The 11595-nt window shown below is 42.8% G+C and overlaps 1 protein-coding gene across 2 annotated transcripts; it reads left to right on the forward strand.

The window, feature by feature from the left end:
• Window positions 1–1158: 1158 nt before the first annotated feature.
• Window positions 1159–10566, forward strand: SLC25A30 (solute carrier family 25 member 30). Of its 2 annotated transcripts, none has more exons than XM_080552830.1 (10): window positions 1159–2091; window positions 3779–3857; window positions 4415–4562; window positions 5261–5355; window positions 5636–5721; window positions 7561–7656; window positions 8575–8699; window positions 9117–9255; window positions 9497–9577; window positions 9943–10511. In XM_080552830.1, exons 1-10 carry the CDS (start codon window positions 2059–2061, stop codon window positions 9982–9984), a joined length of 924 nt encoding a protein of 307 aa, XP_080408956.1. In that variant the 5' UTR covers window positions 1159–2058; the 3' UTR covers window positions 9985–10511. The 2 variants fall into 2 exon arrangements, with proteins under 2 accessions (XP_080408956.1, XP_080408957.1); XM_080552831.1 differs by having other exon boundaries at window positions 1160–2044; window positions 9943–10566.
• Window positions 10567–11595: the final 1029 nt, after the last annotated feature.

Here is an 11595-nt window from a genome sequence, read left to right on the forward strand (position 1 = left end):
GCAGGGCAGGAAGCACTTGACTTCCATGTGCCAGGTTTGCTTTCACCATGCAGCAGCCAATGTGACATGAGCAAAGCAAATGAGTTATCTGACTAATGATTATGAAAGGTTACGAGGAACAAAGGAAACTCTCCAGTGGTGACAACCGGTGACAAAATGACAAAACAGTTTGAATAATGGCCGTAACCATCTGGATCACTTCACTAACCATTCATTTAAGCAGTAGGACACTAGGCAAAACTGTCCTCACCACTGCAGAGAGCAGAAGAGAAATGATTTTCCATTGTAAGGAGCAGTAAAAACACAGTGAAACAAGAATCAGTGCACAAAAAAAACAGCCCTTTGGTAGAATTGTTGGAGGGTGGGGCTCTGTTTTGATTAAAAAAGAAAGATAAAAGATGTGTGAGGAAAATTGGGAGCAGTAAGGCTAGGGGCCTGGGAACCAGTCGGTCAAACCGTAACACCTACGCAGTCCTGCAGAAAAGAGCTGGCTTTTGGACAAAAACACTGTAAAAGCAGGTGACCAGTGGCACACAGGGATCGTGCAGAGACATGTGAAAAGATGCTGAGCACCAAAGTCAACTGCTGATATGGCCCTGATGTCAGGCTCGAGGCAGCTTGCCAAGATCGTTCTATTGGCGGTTGATAAAGGTATTACGTATTTCGTAGTACGAACTGGGTTGAAAAGGCAGGAAAAGAGGTTATTCAGAGGACCCATCCAAAAGTCAGTGAAAAGCAACATGAGGCAGCCTGAATTCCCTTTTATTTGGAATTATGTGGTCAAGTACTAACAGGAACTTAAGAAATGTGGTCAGGTGCAAGCTGCAATGCCTGAGCAGGCACCGTTTCACATATTAGAGATAATAAAAACTGGCTGCCTGCAGAATGAGCTGACTGAAACTCCAGGGACAAGTTAAGGTCAAACTGGAAACGAAGCCTTTCTTAAAAGGAGGCAGCAGCCTGGGAAGTCTGAAAACAGAACTGGCTGTCCTGCAAAAGCAGCCGGTGTTAGAACCAGTGAAAATGACCTTTGCAAAAAGAAAGAGGGGAGCTGTTCAAAGTTAACCCCAAGTAAGATCCGCCCTGCAGTAGATAGGAAAGCTGGACGGTACTAGCCAGCTGCTGTGGAGTTGCAGAAGGGGGTGTGAACACGAGAGCTGATCCTGAGGTTTGAGTTTGTGCCTTCCTTGTCAGAAGCCCATCTGCAAAGACAACTTTGAAGCACAATTGGAACAAGAGCTCTGTGGGCAGCCCGTGCCATAGAACCATAGAAAGGTTTGGGTTGGAAGGGACCTCAAAACCCACCCAGTCCCAACCCCCTGCCATGGGCAGGGACATCTCCCACCAGACCAGGTTGCCCAAAGCCCCATCCAGCCTGGCCTTGAACACCTCCAGGGATGGGGCAGCCACAGCTTCTCTGGGCAGCCTGTGCCAGTGCCTCACCACCCTCTGAGTGAAGAATTTCCTCCTAGCCTCTAACCTATATCCACCCCCTTAGTTTAAAACCATTTCCCCTCAGGCGGGACGCTCCAACAAAGCTCCTCAGCAGCCACCTCGCTCCGTGTGCTACCCCCCGACCCCAGCTCCAGCAGGGCCACCCCAACACGGGGCGGATCCTCCCGGGCGGATCCTCATCTGGAGGCCTTGGGGGTGGGGGGACAGGGCTTCCACAGGGCAGCCTCCCCACACGGCCCCTTTAATGTCCCCCTCCTGCTGGCCGCGGGGAGGCGGGGAAGGGAGGGCGGCTTGGGGAGGACGGCGGCCTCCAGAGGCCGCCCGGCGGCGGGGGAGCGCCGCAGCGTGAGGGCGGCCGGAGCACGGGCTCTGGTTTTTCTTTTCCTTCGGGTGTTTTAGCCACCGGCCCGGCGGCTTTGGCAGAGGCTGTGTGGGGGAATCTCCCCGTTCACAGCCTGCTGGGGACGGTAACAGCGCCCTCGGCCCCTCAGTTCTCCCGCGGGGGGCTAGAAGTGCCTCCTTGATCCACGCGTTTTTGGGGGAAAAACTGAAGGCACCGCTGCGTTTGGAGGCTGGAGTGGACGTTTAGGTACTTCGCCGTTGATGCAACCGACGTGGATATTTTGGAGAGGCCTAGTATGTTTCTGAGCAGTGCTGGGAAGAAATTCTGACTAAGAAGCAAGCAAGAATTGGGAAAATAAGAGAGCTGCGGTGATAGGGCTCAGCAATGTGTGTCGGTTCGGTCGTGTGTCTTGAGATAAGCTCTGCCCTCTGCTTTAGTTACTTCCTATACATCTGGGAGGCTGAAATAACGTGGACGACTCCAAAATTGCAGGAGAGGAGAGTAGTGTGGCGAGCCCCTGAGGGGCACAGACCTTGACACAGTCTGTAGGGTCTCGGCTCAGGGCTCTGTCAAGGGAGCAGCACGCTGTGAGGTTTCTGGGGTAGGGTATCCTATGTATGTATCGGGACTAAAGCCAGCGTTAGTAAGTCTGTGTATAATTTAAATTTTACTTGGCGGTGCTTGCACGCTTCTGCATTGTGTAATTTCAGTGGACTGAGACAGAAACCGAGTAGTCTTCGCTGCTTGGGCAGATTGAAATACAATGCAGACAGAACTCGGGCTATATTTTGGCTTTGTATCAGTGAAATTATATTTGCTGTAAGTAAAAACTTGTCTTGATGTGTTGACTGCTATCTTTAATTTTGGCAATGCAGCCTTAAAAGCAAAGGTTGTATCTGTGGCTGGTAGTGGGGAAGCAGAACTTGGTCTTGTCCCTGCTAATGAAGCAAAGATCCTCTGATCCCAATGGCAGGACAGGGGTCTGTGAGGAACTTGGAGCTGGATTTGCTCTCTCTCTGGCACCGTGCCGTGCATTCCTGTGGCTGTGGCGTTTTCATGCTGAGATGCTGGCGGTTCATCTCTGAACTGCACTGTTTCTGACAAAATAGTGGGTGCCCTTCCTTGCTTTTATTTCGTTCTTACATCAGGGGTGTGCATTGCAGAGGCCTGAGGAGTAAGCTGGATTTCCCTGGGCTTGGTGGCAGAGTATTTGTTTGGATTTGTGTGGTTTGAGTTCCTTTGTTCCTCTTTTGTTGTGTCGTGTCAGAAGACCGAACACCCAGGTAACTTCCTCATGAAGGAAAGATGAGAAAAGTAAAACTAGGGGTGCAGTAACTGCTCATCGGGCATGTTTGGTACCTGCAACTTGTGCTAACTCCATTTACACACTGGATTAGTAGCATGTCTAGAGGGAAGAAGTGGCCAAAGCAAGTTCATCTTTCTGCCTGGTTTTGCACTGCTTCCGCATAACATTAGCAAGAAGGAACCTTGTAAACTGGTAGCAGAACAGGCCTTAACAGAAGCAAAATGCATACATATCTTCTGTCTAAGTGTACCAGGTCATGTTAATGTTGATAACGCCAGGAAAAAGGTGAGAGAAGTTTAGCAGTGTCTGTGTACAAATTGCATTTGATGTCAGGATGTAGTCAGACTAGTTTGGCTTGGTGAGAATCACTGGAGGTTCTTCGCTGCAGTGCTCCTTGAAATCCTGCCTGAGGGACAAACTGCTTTCCTCCTTTATGACAAGGGTAATGGTTGTCCAAATATGCAGTGGAGACACAGATTTGAACTCAGATGCCTTTGTTAAGTGTTATTGTCTTGTGACTGTCAAAGGTATTAATTAAACATTTCTACCCTTAGCATGTTTGGAAGGTCCATCTTAAGAGGACAAGGCACAACATGTTATTAAACGTTAGCATATATATTTATGTAATACTAGTTCTGTTTGTAGAAGCTTTAAATCCTTGCTTTCTTTCACAGAAAGAAGATTCAATAATGTCAGCGCTGAACTGGAAGCCCTTTCTCTATGGAGGTTTAGCATCAATCACTGCAGAATGCGGTAAGCATTTCTGGAGCTGTTTACATGATTTCCTTAACTGAGATGGGTGCTTTTAGTGCAAGCTTGGTTCCCAGGCTATTAATGACACAGTATTATATGGTCTTCTTTAGGGTACAACGTAGGAGTGTTTCTTTAATGCTGTGCGGTAAGTTGCTCAGAACTTCGTTAGAGTTTTAAAACTTCTGTCTGTAAATTCATATACTTGTCTTGTTTTAATATGACCTTTGTCTTTGGATTCTGTTATTTGGTGTGTACTGATTTGGTCATAAGTATGCACAACTTTTGTTTTGCTAGAGTAGATAAGTTAAGCTTGTCGCGTTGCCTGTAAACATAGTGAACACAACAATTGGATAGGAAGCAGGCATGGCCTCTGACAAGCTACCTAGAAGAAACAGGGTGACATAGAATGAACTGCTTTAACTAAGTCTTGGTAAGAGACTGTATGCATTTCTTTTCAGGAGCATTTTTATATATTGTGGTATTTAATAAAAGCTGCAGTTTCTTAGGACATGTTAGATAAGTCCCTGCTTAACTTTCTCTGAATTTTTTTCTTTAAGGTACTTTCCCAATTGATCTGACTAAAACACGCCTGCAGGTTCAAGGTCAAGTTAATGATGCTAAATATAAAGAGATCCGCTACCGTGGAATGATGCATGCACTGGTCAGAATATGCAGAGAAGAAGGACTGAAAGCCTTATACTCTGGGTAAAACAAACTGATGAGCAGTAGTAGCTTCTGAACGGTTTATTGCTGATTATAAACCCATAGTGGTTAAGCTTATGGGTTTCAGATTGATAGGTATTTAGAGAAAATGTAATGTTCTCCTCAGTCTGCAAGCTGAAAGCCCAAGCCTAGATTACTTCAGGCTTTGTACTCTGCAATAGCACTTCATGTTTCTAAAGAAAACCTACTTCAGAAATAATATAATGAAACGTAAAGTTAGTCTGTACAAATAATGCCACAGTTTTTCCATCTGTACAATGCTACTATAGTGGTTCAGTCATTCAGCTGGAGAAAAATGGCCTTAACCTTTGTTAATTTACTTTTTTCTACTTTGCACGTATATCAGTGTGCATGCTTTTCTTTAGAAGATGGTGGGGGAAAGATGTAGTTTGCAGCTATCTGGGACAGGTTTGCCAGCTATTTTAGAGATCCCAGGTTGAGGTATGCTCTAAAAGCAATCCTCCCAGAGTTCATTTATGTTCTTACAGTCTTTATTTAAGAAACAAAATAAAACAAAACCCCTTGTTTGTCTACAGTGAGTTTAAAGTATAGATTTAAATGAACAAACCTTTTACTAACAGAAGTCCTGTGTTCAGTCTCCTGCTTTAAAAAAAAAAGTGTTTGCTAATCAGTCTTTTTTCAATTTTGAACATAAGTATTATCATCACCTATTTTTACAGGATTGCACCTGCAATGCTACGGCAAGCTTCATACGGAACTATAAAAATAGGCACTTACCAGAGCTTAAAAAGAATGTTTGTTGAGCATCCAGAAGGTGAGTGCTTTTTTCTTCCAGTTTAATTGAGGACTGGTTTGCTTGAAGCTGGGTGTTTGCCACTTGCTATTTTATTGTAGCAGTTTGAACAGGTCTTCTAAGAAGACATTCTTTGTATTATTTAGAACAAAGTGAGCCAGCAAGGAAGCCTCAGTGCTGATTTTAAGGCTTTTGTAGTCAGTGCTCTTTCTGGTTAAAGCAGAGGTGGCATCGTCCTGCCTGGATGCATCTTAAACTTTGTAAATCTGCAGCTAATCTCTCTTTCTTGTTTATGGAATAGATGAAACCCTGATGATAAATGTTCTGTGTGGCATTCTTTCGGGAGTAATTTCATCATCTATTGCCAACCCTACAGATGTCTTAAAGGTAATTATGCATTCTGTAGAGTTTGTCCTTAGTTTCTTTTGTCTTTAATTGAGGAAATACAGAATCTCAATGCATATTTTTTCTCGGGAGTGGGGTAGGGAGAGAATCCTATAAGATGACTAATTTTCATGCTGTAGTGTTTGTGTGGAAGCTCTCCTGTGTCTTTTATCTTTATTGGTTGATGCTTGGTAACATTTATTAAAAAAAAAAAAGTTTCTAGAGTGCAAAATAGGTAAGGATCAATTCAGAGGCAAGAGTTTCAGCATGTGAGTGCTGTTGTACTGTATTACTCCTGAAGTTATCCTATAGGAGAAGTTGTTTCTCTTAGAGGCTTTGCAATCCAGTGTCCTGTGGATATAGCGCTCCAACATGAGTCACTCAGAGGTGAATTTGTGAAGCCATCACCTCTTTAGAACCTGGTAACTTAATGGTAGGTGGTCGAGGACTTCTTTTCCATGTACCTTAAAGGGCTGATGGTATTTAAATTACAAAGCTATAATGGATGCCTCTAATGAAAAATTAACACAATTCTTCAAGTAGTAGTTTTGAAGGTGCTCTTCTAAAACCACTAGAAACTTCACTAAACTAAATCCTTCGTAGGGCTAGTGTGGCTATTTAGATGCGTTTCTAATGTAAGTTTCTATTTTAAGTGTGGCTTCCATACGTTATTTCCCAAAGTTACATCCATAGTTGGCTCTCTTTGGATTTTAGCAAAACTTTTGATAACTGTCTCTTGCAGCATCCTTCTGAACAAAATGTCCAGCACACAGCTAGACAAGTGCATAATGCGATGGGTGATGGGTCAGGAGCAAAGGGTTATGGCAAACGGGGTTACATCAGGGCAGCAGACATTTCATGGGGTTCTCCAGGACTCAGCTAGGGCCAGTTCTCTTTAATGTTTTTATAAACGAGCTGGACGCAGGAGTCGAATGCGCACTAAGCAAGTTTGTGGATGATCCTAAATGAGGCAGAGCTGTTAGAGAGTATCCAAAGGAAGGCTATGAATGTGGTGAAGGGTCTGGAGGGCAGGAAGTATGAGGAGCAGCTGGGGCCCCTTGGTTTGTTCAGCCCAGAGCAGAGCAGGCTGAGGGGAGGCCTCATGGCGGCCTGCAGCTCCCTCACGAGGGGAGCGGAGGGGCAGGCGCTGAGCTCTGCTCTCTGGGGACAGCGACAGGACCCGAGGGCACGGCCTGGAGCTGGGACAGGGGAGGGTCAGGCTGGGGGTTAGGAAAAGGTTCTGCACCCAGAGGGTGGTCGGGCACAGACTCTACACATTTGATTTTTGGGTGGTTCTGTGTGGAGCCAAGTGTTGGACGTGATTATCCTTGTGGGTTCCTTCCAGCTCAGAATGTTCTATGATACAAGAACTTGGTTGTCACCAAACCTGTATTTGGTTGTTACCGTGCCGGTGTCCAAAGGACATTCTCAGAAATCCACAGGGCTGAAGAACATGGCTCCTAGTAGCTGAAATCTTAATCTTTTTAACCTTTCATTTTAAGGTGCTCTTGTGAGAACACTGTAAAGGATATCCTGCAGAACCCATCTGTCAGTCTAATCTAAATGGCGTAGTGTGCAAATACAGAAATAGAAGTGACTTAATGCAGCTAAAAACTGCACCCCGTAGTGATTCAAAATTAGCAGCTGCATTTAGATGGTTAAGGTACTTACAGAGATTGCATCATGGTAATGGTAATGTCAGCTATTACCTTGTATGCAGAGAAGTTGACTTTACTATTTCAAAGATTATAACTTACCATGTTTTTAAAATTGTATTAAACTATTACTGGTCTTCTGCTTGAAAAGTATTTCTTTTCTCTTTTGATCTTCAAATAATCTCAGATCAGAATGCAAGCCCAAGGTAGTGTGATTCAAGGAGGAATGATGGGCAACTTTATACAGATCTACCAAACTGAAGGCACTAAAGGATTATGGAAGGCAAGTTTTTTGAGCTACTTTTTATCTTGCTGAGGTGAATTTCATCTACTTCTACAGTATTCTCAACCAAAATGAAAATGTGGATAAGTCAGTAGCTAAGAAGTGTGTAGTTTGTGATGACTACTTCACTGCTGGCATCTCACTGCATTGTAACAAAGTGTTGCTGCAAGTCTTGTACCCAAGCATTAGTCCACTCTTAATAATAATAAAAAAAAAAAGGTTTAAGTTAGGTTGACTGTCTCTAGTATTAGTTAAAGAAAACTCTGTAAAACACATCTCAATCTGTATGCTCCACTCTTTTTTTAAAGAAAAAAATGAAAAAAAAAACCAACATCAACAGCAAAAAACACAACAAAAAGACAAAAACCACAAACATTTGGAATATTTGGAAGTGATGATACTAATGAACACTTACTTGAGCTCAGGAATTCATGTACTTAGTATTGTAGGTTGTCTGTTGTACTGATTTCTGCCAGTGACTACAGTAAGTGAAGGCTGTAAGTATGGACAATTGTGAAACCGCTGGAAAATAGAAAAGATTTTCCAAAAGTTTCATCATCTCCATTTTGCTTCTCTTCGCGTTTATCACTCTGTCAGTTTTTCAGTTAGTGTTAAGGGGAGCTGCTGTCACCTGGCTGTTGTGGTTTTAGCTGACAATTGATGTACAAATTTGGAGGTTAAGCAGAGAGATGGAGTAGCATAAAGGAACTGAAATTAACATTCAGTGTGGGCAAGTGATTTCGCTATTAATTTGAATCTGTATTTTTTGAGCATATATGTCTAAGACTTGCACTACTTAGTGCTGTGTGAGCATACAGTGTTCTAAATCCATTCATGGTGTGCTGCCTTGTAGTAGAGAAGCTAGGCTTGTCTGCTGGTGCACGAAAGTGAGTTACACTTTTTTTTCCCCTCCTCTAGGGGGTGTCCCTGACAGCACAGAGAGCTGCTATTGTTGTTGGAGTGGAACTGCCAGTGTATGACCTTACCAAGAAGCACCTAATCATGTCTGGATATATGGGAGACACAGTATATACTCACTTCCTGTAAGTTTTTGTAATGAAAGCTGCTTGCATCACTCTCCTTTGGTTAGTTGTTGTTATGTGGAGTGCATCTTCAGATTTTTCTCTTCTGAGAAGATAGGTATTCACCTATCCACTTCTATTTTATCAGTTAAGATGTAAATATAGTTCTGGCGTGTTTGTACGCTTTAGTGCAATAGCTCTTCAAATAGCCCATAACGTGAAAGCTAATTTTATTTAGGAATTGGATTTAATCTTTCTCAAAGGTTCAAAATTCTGTATTACAGTAAATGAAAAGTGCTTTCCACTTCTATTAGCCGATGTAATTTTTAAGCACTAAAAACACTCATTGCTGCTTGTTTTTCTATGGGGGGCATGGAGTGATTCTTGTGCTTCTTTAAATGTGGTAGGTGAACCCTTGTTAAAACTTTCTTTTATTAGCTCCAGTTTTACGTGCGGGCTAGCTGGAGCCCTTGCATCCAACCCAGTTGATGTTGTGAGAACACGCATGATGAATGAGAGAAGCCAACAAAACGGGGCACACTCAAACTACAAGGGAACTCTGGATTGCTTGTTACAAGTAAGTAGCTCGTGTATCAACTAAGTAGAAGCTGGCGCCCAGGCAATAATTCTGGTATGGAAGTTGAAATTGTTCTAAATTTCCCTAGAAATGGATGCAAATCAAGATTACAGCACTAAGCCATCGCTCAGTATTGTAGATTCCCTGTTGCTGACATGATGTCTGGATTTCTCACTAATAGAGTTCCGTAAATGTGTTCTTGTTGTGTATGTTGCTTTATTTATTTTTATTTTTTTTCCAGACCTGGAAGAATGAAGGCTTTTTTGCTCTTTATAAAGGGTTTTGGCCAAACTGGCTAAGACTTGGTCCTTGGAATATCATTGTATCCTTTTAAAAGGTGTGCAAAAGAGATGAAACGAGTCATACAACAGCAAGTATTGACAGACAGTTCCAGAGCTCTGTATGAAAGACGTCATGTCAACATAATTTTTTATTAATGGAACCTTGTCAGTTGCCCATTTCCTTAGTCAACTGCTTCCAGTCAGATTGCCTATGTGATGTGTTACACAGTGAATCTTCTCATAAGATCCTGAAAACCACTTTTCAGTTGCTCCCTCAATTTCCTATCTGTCCATTTCCTTAATTTGGAAGTTCCCATATTTCAGTACACATGCTGCTATCCTTTGGTAGTGAAATAACCATTTTGCACTGAGTGAACAGGAACGTTTTCCTTAATAATGGGTTCAGTTCTTTCTGACGTACGAACAGCTGAAGAAATTAGACTTGTGATGTACTGACGCCTATACTGAATTCTTCTACCACGCTGTTTGAATGTAGAGCAACTTGTAAGTTATCTCGAGTATCTTCTCTTCTTCCTGCCTGAGATCATGACCAAAGGAAGAGGTAACAAGGATCACAAGACTGCGGTCAGTCACCCAGAAGTGATGTCAAGGCTCCTGTACCATTGGTTTGCTCACATGATGAAGTGGATGATGTGCACTATTTTCTAGACTGAGCCAAATGGGATGGTATTCCTTTTCAGCTCTTGAAGTATTCCTGAATGTGAAGATCCCTAATGTGACTTACGCTGTCGAGACCCAGATGCACAGTGTTTTATAAATGTCAGAGGTTCAGAACAATTTTTATTTTTCTAAAGGAAGATAGGTACTACCAAAGCATTGGGCTTTTACTGTTTTCAGAAGAGTACAATATTTGACTGCAATAGTTCAGTTCCTATTTAACTGGAAGTGCCATGAGATGTCTTTACAGCCTTTCGTTTTACCTGCTGCAATACAAAATCTGCTTCTGATTTTATAGATTACCTGTGTTGCAAGTTCTGCTGAACTTGCTGGGAATAAACCAACTTCACTGGCAGGTTGGGGTTGATACAGCTCTCAGTTGTGAGTGGCATGAGGAGAGCTTTTTCCACTGTATCATTCTTGGTTTTCAGAGTAAGTGGTTTCTGAACGTATTCGTATGTAAATTTGAATTAGGAATGAAGTTCAGACAAGCCCTTGCTCATCTGCCTGTCTTGGAAGGACATTTCTGGCATTGGGAGGACTGGTGTTGATGTATAACTGCTATGGGCAGTTACAAAGATGGGGGAAAAAAAAAAAAAAAGAGAAAGTTCTGCATTGAGCAGTTCAGGCCAATTAACATAGGTGCCAATGCGAAAAGAACAAAGGTAAGTCCAAGAAAGACTGCTTTCATTTCTTAAAGAAGTAAAAAAACAAAACAAAAAACTAACAAAAAAACACTACTTTTGACCCATCCTGAAAAAAAAACCCACTCCTGCCCTCAAAATAAACCCCAAGCAACCCCTAAATCCTCAGACCCAAAAAGAAATTCCAAGCAACATCCCCAAAGCCCCTGACTGAACAAAAAATAAATAAAAGAAATCCCTAGCTCCCTGACCCGACACAGAGAAACAAGAAATCCCCCAAACCTCAGATAGAAAATGAAAACAAGAACCCACCAGACCCCTGACACATAGACACACACAGAAAAGGACTTTTTTTGGGGAACGCATCCCAAAAAGGATCACCCAAAAGCTCCCAACCCCAAAGGAACTGTCCCGTCCCCCCCAAAAAATGAAGTAGACCAAACCCAAAATCTGACCCAGCAAACTCCCAACCTCAAAAAAGCCACCACCTCAAAATGCTCCACCCCCAAAACCTCCAACCCCCAAAAGACTGGTTCCCCCAAAAAGCCCTGCCAAAAAATCTTAAAAACAAAAAGGCTGGTTCCCCCGCAGGAAAAAAAAGCAACAAAAAATTGAAACAACAAAATCATTGCACACAAAACAGGCATACAAAAACAAACAGCTTGTATAAGACTGTTCGTCAAGAATGAATCCCCCAAATATCCACTAAAAATCCCCCAAATCCACCAAAAAATGAC

This window comes from Anser brachyrhynchus, assembly GCF_964034855.1.
Source record: "Anser brachyrhynchus genome assembly, chromosome: 1".
Lineage (NCBI taxonomy): Eukaryota > Metazoa > Chordata > Aves > Anseriformes > Anatidae > Anser > Anser brachyrhynchus.